The sequence below is a fragment of the Engystomops pustulosus genome, chromosome 7 (genome assembly GCF_040894005.1).
Source record: "Engystomops pustulosus chromosome 7, aEngPut4.maternal, whole genome shotgun sequence".
NCBI classification, from domain to species: Eukaryota; Metazoa; Chordata; class Amphibia; order Anura; family Leptodactylidae; genus Engystomops; species Engystomops pustulosus.
The window spans coordinates 151,836,375-151,858,464 of NC_092417.1; the positions used below are offsets into that span (position 1 = coordinate 151,836,375).

At 46.6% G+C, this 22,090-nt stretch overlaps 1 protein-coding gene across 1 annotated transcript; it reads right to left on the bottom strand.

The window, feature by feature from the left end:
- Positions 1-4,086: 4,086 nt before the first annotated feature.
- On the bottom strand, positions 4,087-21,151 carry MAJIN (membrane anchored junction protein). Its single transcript, XM_072116603.1, has 8 exons — positions 21,037-21,151; positions 8,809-8,925; positions 6,228-6,267; positions 5,886-5,961; positions 5,503-5,616; positions 4,852-4,889; positions 4,219-4,242; positions 4,087-4,128 (listed from the first exon to the last, which is right to left on the bottom strand). The coding sequence occupies exons 1-8, from the start codon at positions 21,039-21,041 to the stop codon at positions 4,087-4,089; spliced, it is 456 nt and encodes a 151-aa protein (XP_071972704.1). The 5' UTR covers positions 21,042-21,151.
- Positions 21,152-22,090: the final 939 nt, after the last annotated feature.

Here is a 22,090-nt window from a genome sequence, read left to right on the forward strand (position 1 = left end):
TGAGGATGAGGGGGTGACACAAGAGCTTACAGTCTATGAGGATGAGGGGGTGACACAAGAGCTTACAGTCTATGAGGATGAGGGGGTTCCACAAGAGCTTACAGTCTATGAGGATGAGGGGGTGACACAAGAGCTTACAGTCTATGAGGATGAGGAGGTGACACAAGAGCTTACAGTCTTTGAGGATGAGGGGGAGACACAAGAGCTTACAGTCTGAGGATGAGGGGGAGACACAAGAGCTTACAGTCTATGAGGATGAGGGGGGACACAAGAGCTTACAGTCTATGAGGATGAGGGGGAGACACAAGAGCTTACAGTCTGAGGATGAGGGGGAGACACAAGAGCTTACAGTCTATGAGGATGAGGGGGTGACACAAGAGCTTACAGTCTATGAGGATGAGGGGATGACACAAAAGCTTACAGTCTATGAGGATGAGGGGGTGACACAAGAGCTTACAGTCTATGAGGATGAGGAGGGACACAAGAGCTTAGAGTCTATGAGGATGAGAGGGTGACACAAGAGCTTACCGTCTATGAGGATGAGGGGGTGATACAGGAGCTTACAGTCTATGAGGATGAGGAAGTGACACAAGAGCTTACAGTCTATGAGGATGAGGGGGTGACAACACAGCTTACAGTCTATGAGGATGATTGGGTGACACAAGAGCTTACAGTCTATGAGGATGAGGGGGGGACACAAGAACTTACAGTCTATGAGGATGAGGGGAGTGACACAAGAGCTTACAGTCTATGAGGATGAGGGGATGTCACAAGAGCTTACAGTCTATGAGGATGAGGGGGTGACACAAGAGCTTACAGTCTATGAGGATGAGGGGGTGACACAAGAGCTTACAGTCTATGAGGATGAGGAGGGACACAAGAGCTTACAGTCTATGAGGATGAGGGGATGACACAAGAGCTTACAGTCTATGAGGATGATTGGGTGACACAAGAGCTTACAGTCTATGAGGATGAGGGGGGGACACAAGAGCTTACAGTCTATGAGGATGAGGGGAGTGACACAAGAGCTTACAGTCTATGAGGATGAGGGGATGTCACAAGAGCTTACAGTCTATGAGGATGAGGGGGTGACACAAGAGCTTACCGTCTATGAGGATGAGGGGGTGATACAGGAGCTTACAGTCTATGAGGATGAGGAGGTGACACAAGAGCTTACAGTCTATGAGGATGAGGGGGTGACACAAGAGCTTACAGTCTATGAGGATGAGGGGGTGACACAAGAGCTTACAGTCTATGAGGATGAGGGGGTTACACAAGAGCTTACAGTCTATGAGGATGAGGAGGTGACACAAGAGCTTACAGTCTTTGAGGATGAGGGGGAGACACAAGAGCTTACAGTCTGAGGATGAGGGGGAGACACAAGAGCTTACAGTCTATGAGGATGAGGAGGTGACACAAGAGCTTACAGTCTTTGAGGATGAGGGGGAGACACAAGAGCTTACAGTCTGAGGATGAGGGGGAGACACAAGAGCTTACAGTTTATGAGGATGAGGGGGGACACAAGAGCTTACAGTCTATGAGGATGAGGGGGAGACACAAGAGCTTACAGTCTGAGGATGAGGGGGAGACACAAGAGCGTACAGTCTATGAGGATGAGGGGGTGACACAAGAGCTTACAGTCTATGAGGATGAGGGGATGACACAAAAGCTTACAGTCTATGAGGATGAGGGGGTGACACAAGAGCTTAGAGTCTATGAGGATGAGGAGGGACACAAGAGCTTAGAGTCTATGAGGATGAGAGGGTGATACAGGAGCTTACAGTCTATGAGGATGAGGAGGTGACACAAGAGCTTACAGTCTATGAGGATGAGGGGGTGACACAAGAGCTTACAGTCTATGAGGATGAGGGGGTGACACAAGAGCTTACAGTCTATGAGGATGATTGGGTGACACAAGAGCTTACAGTCTATGAGGATGAGGGGGTGATACAGGAGCTTACAGTCTATGAGGATGAGGAGGTGACACAAGAGCTTACAGTCTATGAGGATGAGGGGGTGACACAAGAGCTTACAGTCTATGAGGATGAGGGGGTGACACAAGAGCTTACAGTCTATGAGGATGATTGGGTGACACAAGAGCTTACAGTCTATGAGGATGAGGGGGGGACACAAGAGCTTACAGTCTATGAGGATGAGGGGAGTGACACAAGAGCTTACAGTCTATGAGGATGAGGGGATGTCACAAGAGCTTACAGTCTATGAGGATGAGGGGGTGACACAAGAGCTTACAGTCTATGAGGATGAGGGGGTGACACAAGAGCTTACAGTCTATGAGGATGAGGAGGGACACAAGAGCTTACAGTCTATGAGGATGAGGGGGTGACACAAGAGCTTACAGTCTATGAGGATGATTGGGTGACACAAGAGCTTACAGTCTATGAGGATGAGGGGGGGACACAAGAGCTTACAGTCTATGAGGATGAGGGGAGTGACACAAGAGCTTACAGTCTATGAGGATGAGGGGATGTCACAAGAGCTTACAGTCTATGAGGATGAGGGGGTGACACAAGAGCTTACAGTCTATGAGGATGAGGGGGTGACACAAGAGCTTACAGTCTATGAGGATGATTGGGTGACACAAGAGTTTACAGTCTATGAGGATGAGGAGTTGACACAAGAGCTTACAGTCTATGAGGATGAGGGAGTGACACAAGAGCTTACAGTCTATGAGGATGAGGGGGTGACACAAGAGCTTACAGTCTATGAGGATGAAGGGGTGACACAAGAGCTTATAGTCTATGAGGATGAGGAGGGACACAAGAGCTTACAGTCTATGAGGATGAGGGGTGACACAAGAGCTTACAGTCTATGAGGATGAGGGGGTGACATAAGAGTTTACAGACTATGAGGATGAGGGGGTGACACAAGAGCTTACAGTCTATGTGGATGAGGAGGTGACACAAGAGCTTACAGTCTATGAGGATGAAGGGGTGACACAAGAGCTTATAGTCCATGAGGATGAGGAGGGACACAAGAGCTTACAGTCTATGAGGATGAGGGGTGGCACAAGAGCTTACAGTCTATGAGGATGAGGAGGTGACACAAGAGCTTACAGTCTATGAGGATGAGGGGGTGACACAAGAGCTTACAGTCTATGAGGATGAGGGGGTGACACAAGAGCTTACAGTTTATGAGGATGAGGGGGGTGACACAAGAGCTTACAGTCTATGAGGATGACACAAGAGCTTACAGTCTATGAGGATGAGGGGGTGACACAAGAGCTTACAGTCTATGAGGATAAGGGGGTGACACAAGAGCTTACAGTCTATGAGGATGAGGATGACACAAGAGCTTACAGTCTATGAGGATGACACAAGAGTTTACAGTCTATGAGGATGAGGGGGTGACACAAGAGCTTATACAATGACAACCTGTGAATGGGAAATTGTAGCTCCCTGTTGTTAATTTAGGCCAGCTAAGCACAGGTGAATAATAAATAAATAATATAATGTCCAAAATTGCATTAACAACATATGTAGGTCTGAAGACTACTAAAACAGAACTGTCAGGAATCAGGATTCTTCCTTTCATTATTATCCTGTTATTTAATTATATTCACCCAAGTTCATCCAGAACCTGTTCTAAGCACTAACAAAAGATATTGTTGACGCTAATGAGGCTTCACCTTTAATCATGCACAGCAGAGTAGATCTGAACAAAGTACTGTAGACTTGTATATTGTTTCTCTGATACGTGTACGTGCTGCAGGTAGTGCGTGTAACTAACTGTTTAAAGCAATTTCTCTTATGTAATTAAGTGTAATAATCTAATCTGCTAACGAGTCAATGGATCGGTGAATGTTCTATGAACAGGATGAGTTTATAATAATCGGTAATTAAACAAAGAAAGGGATTTCCACATTGACTTTTTATAACTAGTCTTTTTTTAACTTTTTGTCCCAGCTGCCAAGTCCTGGAAAGTGAACAGTATACAGAACTGGAGGGATCAGGCTATTATTAAGCCAAGAGGCCTGTGTGATAACTTTTTTAAAAATATAAAAATCAAATCAAATATTAAATTACAGCGTGCAAAATTGAATATGTATAACCAAATTTTAAAAACCTTTTAAATCTCTCCAAAAACCTGTCCACATGAAGGTGGAGTGACCTGACGCAGCACAAATTTGTGGATAAATCAGAAATTTAACCATAGAAAGTGTCTAGACACAAGCATCTGCTATATATATGGTATACTTGCCATTTTTGCTGTATCATCTTCAATCTGCAAGGAAAAAAAAAATGATAAAAACAGTTGATGGGAAATCTGTTTATTTCAGAAGATACATAATTTATGATGGAAAAAATAGGTTTTGTGGATTGAAAGAGCTGTTGTTTGCATAAAGAAAAGTTATACAGCTTTCTAATTTACTTTCTGTATCAGTTTCACACGGTTTTCTAGATCTCTGCTTGTTATTATTCAACAGGGAGCGTCATTGTTTATTTTTTGTGAATAAATGACATGTCATGTTGACATCCCTGTTGAATGGTCATGTGATGTCACACAGGTGCACAGCTTGTTATAACACACAGCTCTGATTACTCTCTGTGCACCAGCCGTGCACCTGTGTGACATCACATGACCAGGATATATAACAAGCTGTGCACTTGTGTGACATCACGTGATCAGGGATATAACTAATCAGGCACATGTGCGACATCACATGACCAGGCATATATAACGAGCTGTGCACCTGTGTGACATCACATGACCAGGAATATAGCCTGGTGAAAAACAGGCATGTGAAGAAAGTAGCTATTATGAATGTAGCCCAACATGTACACAAAAAAAATATTTTATATATAGTAGTCAATGATAAAAATACAGAAGTACCTGATTATTTTCCTCTCTGTCTGTTTCAACCTGAGAGTCTATAGTAGAATTATAAATATAAAGATTAATGATACATAATATATAAAACATTAATTACAGTATGTTAAATAAAATGTTCAAAGGCAATTCTGGATATGTCATTAATGTCTGATACAAGTCCTAATAATGTGGTGCAAAGTGCACATTAGCAAGGCAAACTGCACTAAAGCGTATTACACCAATTTGCATATATCTCGGCCATTGTCTTATTGATCTTAATGGGGTTGTCCAGGATCAAGGATGGTGTACAGGTGGTGTACAAATTATAAAGAACTAAGATTTACCTCAGTCCTTATCCTTATCTCTACTCCAGCATGGCACCTCCTGACACTGATGGCCTCTGTTGGTATACAGAGGCACAAAAGGGACATCAAGTCAACAGTGCGCATCCATTACACCCTGCCGCAAAATATAGGAGATGTCCTATATTTGGGCAGATTTGTGCAGCTCATCTTTCAATGGAGAGGGGAGGAGTGAGGAGCGCTCAATCCCCATCCCTTCTCCCTCCGGCTCTATGCTCACCGTCCTGGTGAGCATGCAGCTGCATGAATGTAGCCTAATGTATATATTTTACGTATTAAGCTTATATCATATGTATTGCGCTGTACTTACCATTAAGTAAAGCATAAGGTTCTACATATATTGTGAAGACATAAGGAAATGGCTGGAGGAATTTCTGTCCATGTTTAAACTTCAGCCGAGAAGCGCTGTCCCACTTACTCTTATCTGGGTGATATCAGTCAAAGACAAATCAGGGAGAAATCAATTGATTTTACCAGCAAGACCTGCGTCTTGGCCAGCATCGTATATGAAGCAGGAAGGTCCACAAGTCCAGGTAGTTTCTAATAAAATTAGTAACATTTACAAGTGACTACATGCATGTATACAATGTGGTGTTTGAAGACTCTGATGTCAGATATTGAGAGTAAGGTAATACAATAACTAACTATACTATTCGTGCGTGCTATTCATTCACATAATCATATAAAGGATACAAGGAAAAATTATGAAATGTTTAGTAGAAAAAGGTTGTAAATTATTATGGTTGGCAAGTACGACCCTCACAGAATCCTATAAAACAAAAAAAAGTCAGTATAGAAGCAACGTGATTAAATGCAATTCAAAAGTATGGACAGGTTCGCATGCAGCAGATTATTTGATACAAGCTGCACTTATAGTTTATATGTAAATGTTAGGAATGGAATTTTGCAGTACGAAAAATGTATCCAATAAATCTGCTCAGCAAGAACATAATAGTAGGAAGTGCAGGATATAGTTGGAAATGCATGAACCAATCAATAATGTTATTCATGTTTCAGGAAGTCTTTTCCACTTACCAATAATTCACTCATGATTTCTTCACTGTTTTCTTCTGAACTACGTAAGCAAAAGATTTGAGTAAAAATGTATTCTTAAAGGAAATCTGCTATCAAAATCCATCATTATAAACCAGGGGGACTTACTGACAGATCCAGGCACCGTGAGTGTGGTAATCTTCTTATATGTGTTATCCATTGCCTCCTTCCTTCTAAAATCAACTTTTAAAATTATGCTACCAGAACCCCTCCATGCTGCAGATTCACGGGCTGTCACACATCCCACAGTGTAAGATTACATCAGTCAGTAAGGGGGGACAGGGAGAGAAAGTATAACAGCCTGTAAATCTTCAGCATTGAGGGACTCATCTGCTAACACCCCCAAGAGCCCTTCAGGTTCATTGGCATCATTTTAATAGTTGATTTTAGAAGGAAGGAGGCCATGGATAACAAATATGAGAAGATTACCACAGTCACAGTGCCATAACTACTGCAGACAATCATTGGAGACCGATCCTGAATGATCACCTTCCCTCATTCAAAAGATGCATAAAATATATGATACATTGACACTTATGTTTCTGGATATTTTTCTATTGACTGACTGTATGCGTTGTTTTTTTCCACAATTCAATAATTCTTGGGATGTAAAACAACTTTGCCTATTATCTTTGTTACCTCTATGCAGCAGTTTCCTTGCTATCCCACTCAGATTATCTCATTGCTGCAATAGCTGCCTCCTCTCCATGTGCTGATAAACCCTATGAATATGTACTTTGTTTACACTATGTCTCTGAGTCGGTTTCATGGGAGGGGAGGAGCTGCTGCTACCTGTTCACGGAGGAGGAGGTAATGTGATATTGAATGTAGCAGAACTGGATGTGTACAAGATAGTGAATGCAGATGTCTCCTGCACAGAATAGTCAGGTACAAGATTTCCCCCTCCCTATCAGTCCCTCCATCCCAGTCTGTGATTCTATAGAACTTTTTCTGTCTCTCTCTGCACCTTATGCTGCTCCCCACCCCCACCTCGTCATCGGCAGTATCAGCTCTGTGCAGATAAGCTATTAACCCTTAGCGCTCACACGGCACAGGCTATAGACTTCATGTACTAATGATCACTTATTACATGTTCCCTGCTCCTCCATGTGATGGAAGCTGCCAGGGTGTCACCATATACATCCTGTACGTGCACCGTGCAGTGTTCACTGGATTTAATGCTAAATTACTCTGAGAGAGAACACAAGGCATCATGGGATCTGTGGGCAAGCTAACCCATCTTTGGCCTCAGCTTGAGGGCATAGAGTGACAGACATTAGTCTCCGATTAGATTTTTTTCAAACATTTTCAGAACACAAAATGCCATTACTTTGGAAAGAAAAGGACGAGCAGCACAAAGTCGGCATCATTCTGTTTGTGTTCAAAGGGGAAATCTCAGCTGAAAATTTGGTAAAATCACTATAGCTTTACAGTTACACTTTAAAGCCTAAACTTTTGTGTCCAAGTTAAAAGAATGTGAAGCTCATTTTCTCAAACAAAAAGGTAAAATTGTGTCTTCTTATTCATTTTTTTTTTGTAAAGGTAGAGCTTGGTGAGGATGACATGGCCTTCCAAACCTGATGCATTGATGTTTACTTCCATCAGAAAACTGGCGTACACAATGGGGCACATTTACTAAGAGTCCGAATCGCACATTTTCGTCGGGTTTCCTGAATTTTTCCGATTTGCGCCAAATTGCCCCAGGATTTTGGCGCATGCAATCAGATTGTGCCGCAACGGCGCCAGCTTTCACGCAACAGAAATAGGGGGGGCGTGGCCGTCAGAAAACCCGATGGATTCGGAAAAACCGCGGCATTTAAAAAAGAATTTGTGTCGCAAGAATGGCACTCACATACACCTAGACCAGTGGTGGAGAACCTTTTAGAGACAGAGTGCCCAAACGGCTTACTAAAATCCATTTTATTACCGTGAAGTGCCAACATGGCCTTTTAAGCTGTAACTTATTGCTACCTGTTCTTCCACATCATTCAATTGTATAGGCCACCTGAGGCCAGCAATACAGTTGAAAGGAGGAAAAAATTCAGATTCTTATTGTATCTTCTCTCCAGGGTCTCCCTGTACAGTTCTGTCAACACCTTGTCACTTTTCCCACAGTTCCAAACAGTCAATGAAGTGTCGCTTTAAGACTGCTGAGAGAAGCATCTCCTAAGTTGCGTGGAACTACAGGAAGATCCGGTGAATTTTGTCCAGTTTGGTGAACTCTGTCCTAGGGCGATGGCCTGAGTGCCCACGGAAAGGGCTCTGAGTGCCACCTAGACGGAGGAGGTGAACTCCGAAAGCCTTCAGCGCAGCAGCGATACCTAGTGGACATCGGGCGCACAACCTTAGTGAATCCCGGCAGAACCCGAATCAGCGCCGGAGAACGCGCCGCTGGATCGCGACTGGACCGGGTAAGTAAATCTGCCCCATTGTTTCCCGGCCACTTACATCTGCAGTGCTCCGTGAGCTATAACCTATACTATCTATTATGTCTCTATGATGTGTTCAAAATCATGTGTTAGTTATTTTTAGGAAATACAACTTACACCTTCTTCAATCTTACCAAAAGTGCACACCATATCGGATTTTGAACTTGTACACGTATTGTGCGGTATGGAGGAATCGTGTTTCCGGGAGAGGGAAGCTGAATGGTTTTATGGGCATTTTGAAAGAAATGATCCTGGGAATAAAAGAAAATTGAATTGCACAAATTTTTATGTCATAAAAATACAATATTACACATTGCTATTACACAGTACTACTACTTCTATTGTATATATATTGTATGGACACATCACAGCACCACTATCTCTATCCTGTAAGTATGGGCATATTACAGTATTATTACTCCTGTCCTTTACATATGCAACACCCTCGCCGATGCAAGGCAGAGCTGTGTTTGCGAATACGTCCCACCATGTAGCTTGCAGTCTGTGTTGGATCTAGTCAGCCCCACAGCATGTCACTACATCACACTACATAGTCCTTATAGGACACAGGGGAACATTGCAGTGGGAGATCCTGCCTGGTAAGGCAGGAGTTAATTGTTTTATGTGATGTCATATGTGTCAGCCAATCACATGTATTGCATCCTGTCTCTGTGAGCTGAGAGGTAATTGGAGGAGCAGCCACCACCTGACCAAGGGGAGATAATAAAACCCCTGGCCAGGAATGCTCTAGAGAAGACTCTTAGAGGAGTTCCAGTCAAACCAGAGAGAGAGAGGAAAGGGGTATCATCCTACCTTCAAGGGTGATACCTGAAGCAATCCAGGACAAGCTGAAGCATCCTTCCAGGACACAGCTACCTCCCAGCCTGCCATTGCATCCAGGCTGGTGATCTACATCCTGTGGCTCCCTCCAAATACCTCTCCAGTACTCCACCATCTTGTTAAGGCACGTTGCTGATGTTCCTGTCGGTTCCAATAAAGAACTGTAAGTGTTTCTGTTCAACCTCTGCCTCCGTCTGGTCCCTGCTACTCCGGCTGTCACCATCACGGGCACCCTGTCCACCACACAGAGACTCAAACTCTAGACACCAAAGGGTTGCCCCAGGGAGATCCGCTACAGTCATCATTTCTTGCCAACACCACCCTGCTGGAGACCTGCCAGGCTGTAGGACAGCCCTCCGGTTCCCCATACCAAGCACCGTGACACAAGCGTGCTTAGGCCGCAACCGCCAGCCACTCAGGTACTACGGGCCCAGGCTGTCTCCAGGCCCCAAGAAAAAGGCTAGGCCCCGGTGGGGGATGTTGCAAGTGGCGTCACGAACAGGATATATACTTCTGTGCCTTATCCTGGCGCTAAAGACTGTACTTTATTAAGAAACGATTGTACTGCCTAACCCTGCTGCCATTCGGGTATAGGCCCAAGTGACTTTGTGTGTTTCACATTGAACTGTATTACTGCTGCCACGTGCTGTCGAGCTCCGCTCCAGCACTCAAGAGGTTAAACCCTGCAAAGAACTTTGTCAGCTCTGCTACATCCGGCGCTGCTGCACCTGAAGCATTTTACCTCAGAGGCGTGTGGCGCAGCAAGTATTTCCAGCCCGCCAAATCCTCACTGGCGTGAACTCCAGAGTCGTCACTAGGCTCCGCCCCCTGCGCGAGTGGCGCGAAGTACCGTGGAGGAGGAGCTGGAGCGCGTGTGCGGCCGGCAACGAAGAGGGTTAATCGGCCATCTTGGATTTTGGCGCAGGCCGAGCCTGAAGCCTGCCAGCAGCGTGCGCCTCATCTGGAGTTCCGGCGCACGTGTCCTGCGACTGGAGGAGAACACCGCTGAGCATCACCGTGCCCCTGCTGCCTGCCAGACATCGGGAACGGAGACCTTCGTGCACCGGAGCTGTCCGGTCACCGCGGCTGATCCTGAGTGAGTACCGCTGGGGAAGTTAAAGGGGGGTAGAGATTGTTTCCGATGCTAGGTTATTGGCTCACCTCCCAGGGAATAGTGACTGTGTCTTAAAGTGCCCACGTCCCATTCTAGCCATCGCCCATAGCAACGGACATTGTGTAACCCTACAGACTTCCCTCAGCTAGGCCAGTCATGTCCGCCAAGGACGAAGATACGGGACTGGAGCAAGTCCCTTCCCCTGGTCCCTCCTCAGGGTACCGGAGCATGTTAAGTCCTCCAGAGAGTCCCTTCAGCCATGCTACAGCTAGTGTCCCTGGGACTCCCACCATGATGCCTCTGACTATGCCATACTATCCGGGGGCCCCCTGGTTACCCCACTACGAGGGAGAATCACACACTCTCCCTGAATTCAGAGACAAGTTGTTAGCCACCTTCGCCCTGTACCCGTTCACAGAGGAACAGAAAGTGGGCATCCTAACCGGGCAGTTGAAAGGACCCGCTCTCCGGGAAGTCAAGTCTTGGCCCCGAGAACAGTGTCAGAATGTGGTCCAAATTCTTGATAGGCTACGCAACACCTTTGACAAGTGTACTGCCTCAGAGTTGAAGCAGCAATTCTTCGGGAAAAGACAGAAGCCCCAAGAGTCCCTCCGAGACTTTGCCCTCTCCCTACAGGAGACATGGAAGGCCATAACCCGTCTTGAACCCAAAAACGCTGAAACCTCTGATCAGACCCTGAGGGAACAATTCATTAATGGACTTGTTGATAGAAATCAAAGGTGTCAACTAAAGATCATCTCTTCTCAACATGCCCAGGCCTCCTTTCTTGAGTTTAAGGAAATTGCCATTGACATATTAGGGGATCGACCGCCTACTGGACCGCAGAAAGAGCCTGAATCCGTGGAAATGGAGGAATCTGCTCTAGCTTGCCATCCAACGCAGTCGACATCACCTACTCCTGCGGCTACGGAAGTTGCTGGCTTAGCAGGACAGGCCCCTAATCTGGCGGACACCCTGCATAAAATACTCGATCGGTTGACCCAGTTGGAAGTGACTGTCTCCGCCATGAGGAGGAAACCTCCAGAGAACTCTGTACGGTCAGCTACCCCTCGTGACTCCCCGGCCAAACGGCGCCCAAGAGAAGCGAAGTCGTTAAGCACCTGGAGTCAGAAGGAACCCCGCCAGCGGTGCGGCTACTGCCGTAAGTACGGGCATGAAGAGGATGTATGTCGTCAGTTAAACGACAAACCCTTGGAGCTAAGGGACGACCCCCAAGGGAAGAACCTCTAAGTCCCCGAGATGCCAACTGGATGCCCCGGTTCGTGGGGACTCGCCCCATGGTTCATGTAACCATCAACGGAGTTACCCTAACTGCCTTAATTGATACCGGCTCTCAAGTGACCACCCTCCGGAGTGCTACCTTCGAGAAATGCCGAGGAGGAGCATCCTTAGTCCAGCCTCCCAGGGCTTATTTGAACATTATTGCTACAAACGGAAAACCCGTACCCATCCGCGGCTACTGGGAGCCCACACTAACCATTGGAAACACTGAGTTAACCAGACAGGGCGTAGTGGTGACACGAGTGCCCGAAAACGGTAACTTCCCACTGCTACTGGGTACCAATGTCCTCCGCAACTGCTACCCTGAAGTGCTGAAGGCTCTCCACGACACTCTGCCAACAGTGCTCAACGGTTCCCGAAAGGTAATTCAGGAGACTACGCAGGTTCTAGCGGCGCAACAGAAGTTTGCTGGCCCTAATGGTGAAATCTGCAGAGCCTGGATCAAGGATCCCCAACCTGTCCGCCTTCAACCTGGGACTGAGACGTTAGTATGGTGTCGAGCCTGCATGGGCGTCCAAGGTCAAGACTACCAGGCGATAGTAGAACCTCTACCAGCTGATGAAGACCTGTCCATTCTAGCCGCCAGGAGCCTAGTCACTGTATCCCGAGGACAAGTACCCATTCGACTACTAAATGTGGGAGACTCCCCAGTGGATCTGAGAAAGTACCAAGCCGTGGCCACTCTCTTCAGCGTCCATCCTGAAGACTTAGTGGAAACCGCTCTGTCTGCTTCCCAACAGTTGGAAGTGAAGCAAAGTGCTGAAGGTGAGCCTGCCGAGCAATCCTGGTGGCTTGAGCTCAATATTGGAGATGATGATTTTACTCCTGCAGATCAAGTTCAAGGTGTCCTAGATGTCGTGATGAAGCACCACCAGGCCTTCAGCAAGCACCCACTGGATTTTGGGCAGACTACCCTGATCCAGCATACCATCCCTACTGGCTCTCATCCTCCTATCAAGGAACGATACCGGCTCATACCTCCAGCCCGCTACCAAGAGGTGAAAAAGCTGGTACAAGAGATGAAGACAGCCAATGTTATCCGGGAGAGTCACAGCCCATGGCTGCCCCGCTGGTCCTTGTGAAAAAGAAGGATGGAACCCTTCGATTCTGTGTTGACTATAGGAAGATCAACAATATCACCCACAAGGATGCCTATCCTCTGCCTCGAATCGAGGAATCCCTCGCAGCCCTAGGGTCAGCTGCCTACTTCTCTACCCTGGACCTGACCAGTGGCTACTGGCAAGTGACCATGGCGCCGGAAGACAGAGAGAAGATGGCTTTCACCACCCCAATGGGCCTGTTCGAGTTCAACAACATGCCGTTCGGGCTATGCAACGCCCCAGGCACATTTCAACGGCTGATGGAGAGATGTTTGAGTCATCGCAACTTCGAGACCGTCCTGCTATATTTGGACGACATCATCATCTACTCCAAGACTTATGAAGACCACCTCCACCATCTGGCTGAAGTCTTCCAAATCCTGACCCAACATGGGTTGAAGGTCAAGCCATCCAAGTGCCACCTGCTACAACCTAGCGTCAAGTACCTGGGACATGTGGTGAGCGCTCATGGAATTGAGCCAGATCCAGAGAAGATTGCAGCTGTCCACGACTGGCCTACCCCATCAACCATACGGGACATCAAAAGCTTCCTGGGATTTGCCAGTTATTACAGGCGTTTCATCCCGAAGTTTGCCCAGCTGGCGGCTCCCTTGCAAGAACTTCTAAGGGGCCTCCCAAAAGAGAGCCAACGTTCCTGAGTATCCATTGAGTGGACAGCCGAACGAGAAGCTGCCTTCCAGATGCTCAAGCAACGGTTGACTGAGCCTCCGGTGTTGGGATATCCAGACTACAGTCTGCCTTTCACCCTATACACTGATGCCAGCAAGCAAGGCCTAGGGGCTGTACTATCCCAGCTCCAGAACGGAACTGAAAGGGTCATAGCCTACGCCAGCCGTTCCCTCCGAGAACCGGAGCAAAACGACCAGAACTACAGTTCCTTCAAGTTGGAGTTTCTGGCGTTAGTCTGGGCTGTGACCGAAAAGTTCAAGGACTACCTGGCTGCATCCTTCTTCACTGTCTTTACAGACAATAATCCCTTGGCGCATCTGAACACCGCTCGTCTTGGAGCACTGGAACAACGGTGGGCCTCCAGACTTGCCAACTTCAACTTTACCATCAAGTACCGGGCTGGTAAGACCAATGACAACGCCGACGCTCTGTCCCGTCTCCCTGACCAGTGGGAGGGACCCTCCACGGATGCTCAGTGGGAAGATGTGGAGATGCCAGCGTTCTATGCCCGGTTTGTGCGTCAAGATGCCCAGAGAGTTTACTCCTTACGGTCAGAGGCAGCACCAGCTACTCCCCAAGAAGAGTCAGAGCCCCCTGCGGAAAAGGACCTCTGGATAAGTCTTCAGGCTGATAGCCGCGCCATAGGAGAAGTAATGGACTATCTCTCTAGTGGGCGAGTGCCTGAAAGAGCTGATGGAGAACTGTCTCAATTGTGGCGCCAGAGAAAAACTCTGAACATGCATCAGGGTCTGCTAAAGAGAAGAACTCTGGACCCTATCACTTATGACCGGCTGTACCAGATTGTGATTCCCAGGAGGGACGCCAAGATAGTACTGGATATGTACCATGACCAGTCCGGACACTTTGGTGCTCAGAAGACTGAAGCCACCCTCCGAAAGCGCTTCTACTGGGTCAACATGAAGCCCGACATCGAAGCCTGGTGTCGAGAATGCCCAGCCTGCGCCATCGCTCGAGGAGAGCGACACAATCAAATGGCCCCTCTACATCCCATTGTGAGCCAACGGCCCTTAGAGATCCTGGCATTGGATCATGTGAAGTTGGAGCCCAGCAGATCCGGTCACACTTATGCTCTCACGATCATCGACCACTATACCAAATTTGTGGTTGCAGTACCTGTCAGAGACCTATCTGCAAGGACCACCGCAACGGCCCTGTGGAAGAGCTTCATCCTCCCCTATGGCTGTCCGGACCAGATCCTTACGGACCAAGGAACAGCATTTGAGTCCCAAGTCTTCCAGGAGCTGTGCACTCTATATGGCTGCAAAAAGTTGAGGACCACAGCCTATCATCCCCAAGGCAACGGGCTTTGTGAAAAGATGAATCAGACTCTAATCAATTTGCTGAGGACTCTGACCCCTGCAAAAAGGGCTGACTGGCCAAAACTGTTGCCCGAATTAGTGTACCTGTACAACAATACCACTCATTGCTCCACAGGATACACCCCGTATTATCTGATGTTCGGGAGGCACGGCCATCTCCCTGCGTATATGACCTGATTCCCAGTCTTTACTCCCCCAGACTGACTGTGTTCACGAACACCAGAGGCGCCTGGTGGATGCCAGAGAAGTTGTGGATCTGCGGTTGGAAGAGGCCCGGGAGAAACAAAAAAGGGACTTCGATCGTAATGCCTGTGCTGAGCCTTTTGCCCCAGGAGATCGAGTGTGGCTACGCAACAACCATCCTACCAGTAAGCTAGATGGGCGTTGGGAGCGTGAGCCATACCTAGTTAGGGACAGTCTCTCCCCTGAAATCTACGAGATTTCAAGAGGAGACCGTCCACCACTCCGGGTACATAGGAACCGGCTGAAGAGATGTCTTCGTCCTTTTGCCCCTATGTCCACACCTCTCACCTCGACCCCCAACTTACAGACCTCCTTGTGTTCACCTACCCCCAGTTTCTTAGAACTTGTGACTGTGCCTCAACTCTGTTTTGTTGTTTCCACTCCAGTAAGAGGTACCCCAGAGAGACCATCATCCCCACCGCAGTCTCCAATACTGCTGCCTGTGGAGGATGATCCGGCTCCAGAGTCTGCAATCCCTGAAGCATCAGAGGCAGCTGAGACTCCGACTCCAGTGCCTGACTCAGAGGAGGACGATGAGGAGGTTGTTATCTACTCCAGGCCGGAACTTCGGAGGTCTCAAAGGGAGACAAAAGGTAAAGCTCCTGCGTACCTGCAGGAGTACCAACTGGTGTCACACAGAAGGAGGAGGCAGGTACGCTTTTCTGACACCGAAGTACTTACCACCGAGGAAGATTCTGAGTAACCCCTGATGGGCTGAAAGCCTTACCAGGTGTTGTGTATCTTGTACATATGTATATTTATTATTGCTATCCCATTTGGGCTGAGTGCCCGCTAACCCTATAGAGCCAGAGACTTTCCTGGGACTCTCACCCTTATTTATTTCAGTCAAGAGACATTCCTTGAACTGCCCATTGTAATGTGCTATGATAGCACCCCTTCCTCTGCCACAGCAGAGATTCCTACAAAGGACTCGGTCCCTCTACACAGAGAGGAGACCCTTTGCATCTTTCTTACACTTTTCCCCACCTCAAGGGCTGTACCCAGAAGATGAACTTTGATCTTAGAGACCTTCTGTGAGACTTTTGCCAACCTCAAGGAAAAGTTGTTGCTTTATTTATTTTTATATTGCACTAACCTTTGATAGGCTTTTCAGATTGTAGTGTGGCTGTGTCGGACCGTCTCTATGTAGTATAATGTTTAATTGTGTCACATATGCCAACGTAATGCATATACACACTATATATTTGTCGCTAGGGAAGAAGTGTTTATATAACAAATATACAGGCCCTGGTGCAAGGAGTGGATTACAGTACATGACACCACACCTTTCCTACTGTACAGTTTAGTTTAATGGCGTTAGCGACCAACTGTCATACTTAGCATTTACATATCCGTGTCTTAGTCCGACACCAACCCAGGTGCCTGTCTCCAGGACCATGGGCGGTTTGTCCCTACATATCATGTAGCCTGCACTTCACAGAAGTGCCTTTATCTACCTCTGCGCCCCAAACCATCCGTAGTCGAGCCGAGGGCGGCTCTTTCAATTGCCCCGGGGGTATGCAACACCCTCGCCGATGCAAGGCAGAGCTGTGTTTGCGAATACGTCCCACCATGTAGCTTGCAGTCTGTGTAGGGTCTAGTCAGCCCCACAGCATGTCACTACATCACACTACATTGTCCTTATAGGACACAGGGGAACATTGCAGTGGGAGATCCTGCCTGGTAAGGCAGGAGTTAATTGTTTTATGTGATGTCATATGTGTCAGCCAATCACATGTATTGCATCCTGTCTCTGTGAGCTGAGAGGTAATTGGAGGAGCAGCCACCACCTGACCAAGGGGAGATAATAAAACCCCTGGCCAGGAATGTTCTAGAGAAGACTCTTAGAGGAGTTCCAGTCAGACCAGAGAGAGAGAGGAAAGGGGTATCATCCTACCTTCAAGGGTGATACCTGAAGCAATCCAGGACAAGCTGAAGCATCCTTCCAGGACACAGCTACCTCCCAGCCTGCCATTGCATCCAGGCTGGTGATCTACATCCTGTGGCTCCCTCCAAATACCTCTCCAGTACTCCACCATCTTGTTAAGGCACGTTGCTGATGTTCCTGTCGGTTCCAATAAAGAACTGTAAGTGTTTCTGTTCAACCTCTGCCTCCGTCTGGTCCCTGCTACTCCGGCTGTCACCATCACGGGCACCCTGTCCACCACACAGAGACTCATACTCTAGACACCAAAGGGTTGCCCCAGGGAGATCCGCTACAGCAGTCTCTCCCTCATCATTTCTTGCCAACACCACCCTGCTGGAGACCTGCCAGGCTGAAGAACAGCCCTCCGGTTCCCCATACCAAGCACCGTGACACAAGCGTGCTTAGGCCGCAACCGCCAGCCACTCAGGCACTGCGGGCCCAGGCTGTCTCCAGGCCCCAAGAAAAAGGCTAGGCCCCGGTGGGGGATGTTGCAGATACAGTATGAGGAAATCACAGCACAACTACTTCTATTCTTTATATATGGTATGAGTGCATCACAATACTACTAATCCTATTCTGCATATACAGAACCGACATATCACAGCACTAATTCTCCTGTCCTTCATATACAGTACAGGCACATTACAGTACTATTACTCCTATCCTGTGTATATACCTCCTAACTGCCACGTATTTGGGGCTCGGTCCCATTTTCACAGCCGGTGGGAGTTATAATGGGCTCTGTATTAGGCTACATTCACACTACAGTATGGGGACGTATATACGGCCGATGTATATACGGCCGATATACGTCCCCCATACACTTATATGGGCTCACGGCGCCCTACGGGAGCAGTACGGTGCAGCACACGTGCGGCACCGTACCGCTCCGTAGCTCGGGAAAAGATAGGACATATCCTATCTTTTCCCGTATTACGGCGCCGCGGCCATATATCGCTATGGAGAGGGGCGGGGGTGAGCGGCACTCACCTCCTCCTCCTCTCCCCGCGCTGCCGTGTGCCCGCCGTGCTACGGTGCGGCGGGCACACTGCAACGTGCATGTAGCCTTGCTCTGTGTGTAGCAGAGGCTGGCAGGGGCGATGATAGGACCTCATCATGCCTGCCGGCTTTAGTACTAGCATGGCCGAAAGAGAGGGGGCCTGCTGCGATGGCATGGGGAGAGGTAAGTATCTGGTGTTTATTATGTTTTTATTAGGCAGCAACTAGAGGGAGCTGGGGGGGCACAGTATAAGAAGGAGCAGCTGTGGGACATAATATCAGGGGGAGCTGGGGGAAACAATAAGAGGGGTCTGCAATAATTAGGGGGCTGGGGGCCAGAATATGTGGGGCCATAATTTGAGAGGGAGCTGGGGGGCCACAGTATGAGAAGGAGCAGCTATGGGACATAATATATGGGGGAGCTGGGGGAAACAATAAGAGGGGTCTGCAATAATTAGAGGGCTGGGGGCTAGAATATGTGGGGCCATAATTTGAGAGGGAGCTGGGGGCCACAATATTAGGGGGAGCTATGGGACATAATGTGAGAGGGAGCTGTCAGAATCAGAATGCAAGGAAAAGGTGGGGGTTGGAGAGATTAGGGGCACTCAGGGGGAATTATACTGTTCGTGGGTGGAGTCTTTGTTTTGTGCCTTATGTACCTTGTGATATATGCTTAGTTTTTTCTGCCCTGGCAGGTGCAACTTTTTGTTGCAAATGCCTCAAATCCACATGGACACAAGCCATGTGTGGGGGTTATATGCAGGAGAGGACAGTGCATTGGACCTGCATTTTTAAGCACTCTAGTCAGACCCTAGGGAGATGACAACATATGAGGCTGTGGTCACACATGGTGTTAACGCATACATTTTTAAAATAAATCCCAACAGCTGAGAAAAGGAGATTTGCCAGATTATTATTGCGTTTATTAAATACATGCAACAAACACATGTGTTAACACTATCTTAACATATATGTTAACTTACGATAATGCATGCATTTTGTAAACAACATGTTGACAGCAATGTTATTAGGCAAATCTTCTCTTCTCATTTTTTGTGATGCATCTGAAACGCTATGTGTGTCCTCATCTTTAGAAGTCACCAATAAATTTCAATAAAATGTGAAAGCAAAAATTTATGAATTAAAAGAAAAAAACAGCGCAAACGTACAATGCCCAACAGGTTTATGTGCAAAATAATATTTAAAGCATTTGAAATTATTCCAATTTATATGTCAAAAAAGGGTCCATGAAAGAAAATCCTTCCTTTGCACATGTCCTGAACCAGGTGTCCTAAAATGTCGCAAAATAAGCAAAAAAAGTGATACATAAGTGAAAAGTTGCACGGAACATCTGGAAAATAGAAATTGTTTTTTTGTCCCTGTTTGGCCTCCATAAAAATTGGGCACAGCACAGTACTACTATTAAATCTTGTTATATGGGCATTAGCACAGTACTACTATTATCATGTATATATGGGCATGGCACAGTACTAATACTCCTATCCGGCATATATAAGCACATCACAGTACTTCTACTCCTATCCTTTATATACAGTACGAACACATCGCGGTACTACTACTTCTATCCTGTTCATATTGTATGGACATATCACAGAAATATTATTTTTATCCTGTATATATGGTAATGGAGGACCGACATTCATAACCTGTTTTTGTAACCGCTACGGAATTTGATGGCGTTCCATAAATAAAGATTATTATTATTATTAGTTTGTAACTTTATACTGCATAATGCTTGGCCTACTTTGCACCATAATTTGGGTTAGGGTGTAGGCACATGCGGTGCTTGGATTGCGCTTCTAAGGGTGATGCCACACATGGAGTTTTGAACCCATTTTTGGTCCGTTTTAAAGTAGTCCGTTAAAAAGTGCATCAGTTTTTGACAGGTTTGACCAATTACCTTAATTAAAACTGGTCAAAAACTGATGCGTTTAAAAAAAAAAACATGCGTTTTTTAATGGACTGCTTAAAAACTGACCAAAAACGGGTTCAAAACGCCATGTGTGGCATCACCCTAAGGCCGGCGCCACACGTTGCGCTTTGTCTGCGCTTGCAAACGCAAACAAAGTCGCACCCACCGGGAAACGCCTGCGATCGGGAACGAGCCGCCAGTGTTTTGCGTTAATTTAACGCGAAACACCAGCGGCTCTTTCCCGATCGCAGGTGTTTCCCGGTGGGCGCGACTTTGTCTGCGTTTGCGTTAAGGGTGAAGACACACGTGGCGTTTTTAGGCCGTTTTTGGTTAGAGCGTTTTCAGATCATTAAAAACGCATACGTTTTTTGAAAACGCATGCTTTTTTGTCGGTTTTTCCAAATTTGCGCAATTAAAAACTTACGAAAACGGATGCGTTTTTTTTAACTATCTGAAAAACTATAGTTTTAACTATCTGAAAACGCACTAACTAAAAACGGCCCAAAAACGGCCTAAAAACGCCACGTGTGTCTTCACCCTAAGCGTTGTGTGTGACCACAACCTTACAGTGGCACATTTTAGTCCCTCAATCAATCTCTCTGTGGTGATAAACGCCTCATTCCAGGACCAGAACCACCCACTGTACGGTACCGCTGTGGTGCTACATTACCTCATACATTTCCTCATATATTACATCATACATTACCTCAAACATTACATCATACATTACCTCATACATTACCTCAAACATTACATCATACATTACCTCAAACATTACATCATACATTACCTCATACATTACCTCATATATTACTTCATACATTACCTCATACATTACCTCATACATTACCTCATACATTACCTCATACATTACCTCATAAACCTGCAGTACAGTAGTGCCCAGGGTTTCCAGATGTTACTATGGCTCACACGGCCGGGGGTTGGTCTGCAAACTGAGACAATATGATATTTTCAGCTATTTAAAAATTATTTTGTTAGTCCGAAGACCTCTTCACACTCAGAAACAATCTGGACACAAAAAATGCAAACTTTTTACCTCAGAATGTTTTTGAGGTTGTATGTGAATTACTGTAACAGGATAAAAGGTTGTTATGTGTGGTGATGATCTACAGGACACTACACAGGGGAGATGGCTGAAGGGTTTAGTGAAGAAAACTATGGAGAGGTTTTATGGATTATGGTGTGGAAACCAAGAAGATGGCGGCACCGGATACAGTCAGCAGAGGTAGTGAAAGAGGAATTGGATGAGGGAGAAGAGATGTGACATCACTATTGGCTCAGCTCAGTCATGTGACCATACTATAAACATATAGCTTCTACATAAGGTTAGAATGGATGTTATCCCTGGCCTAGGGACAGTTCACACCTCAGGTATTTCAGCAGTTTTTTTTTTGCATTTGTTGTTGGGAGCTAAAACCAAGAGTGGAGAATACACAGAGATAATACATAATGGAAATATCTCCACCTATTCTGTTTAAATGTAGCTGTGAAGGTAGATACCCAATGTTCAATACCCGACCCTTTCAGGAGCCCACACTCCATATGTACTATGCATAAATAGTCCTGTGCAGAAAATCTGTGCATAATAAATCGCAGCATAGTGTACTCAATTCAAGCGCAGTGTGTGAAAGCCGCCTAAAGGTAGTATTGGTTTTCCTATAAGATCACCCTCTCTGTTAGTTTTCCAGATCAGGTGCCAATTCCGATCTGACCACCATAAAAACTTCTCTAACCCCTTCAGAACCAAGAGAACTTGCCTACAAGGGCTAGCGTTTTGTCAGATGTGCTGTATTTGTAAATGGAGTACACAAAATAGGTTGATAGGTCTTTCACAATGGCAGAAATTAGATGTGTCACCTCTGGGTTGATACAATTACAGCCATACCAAATATGTAAGCTGCCTCTGC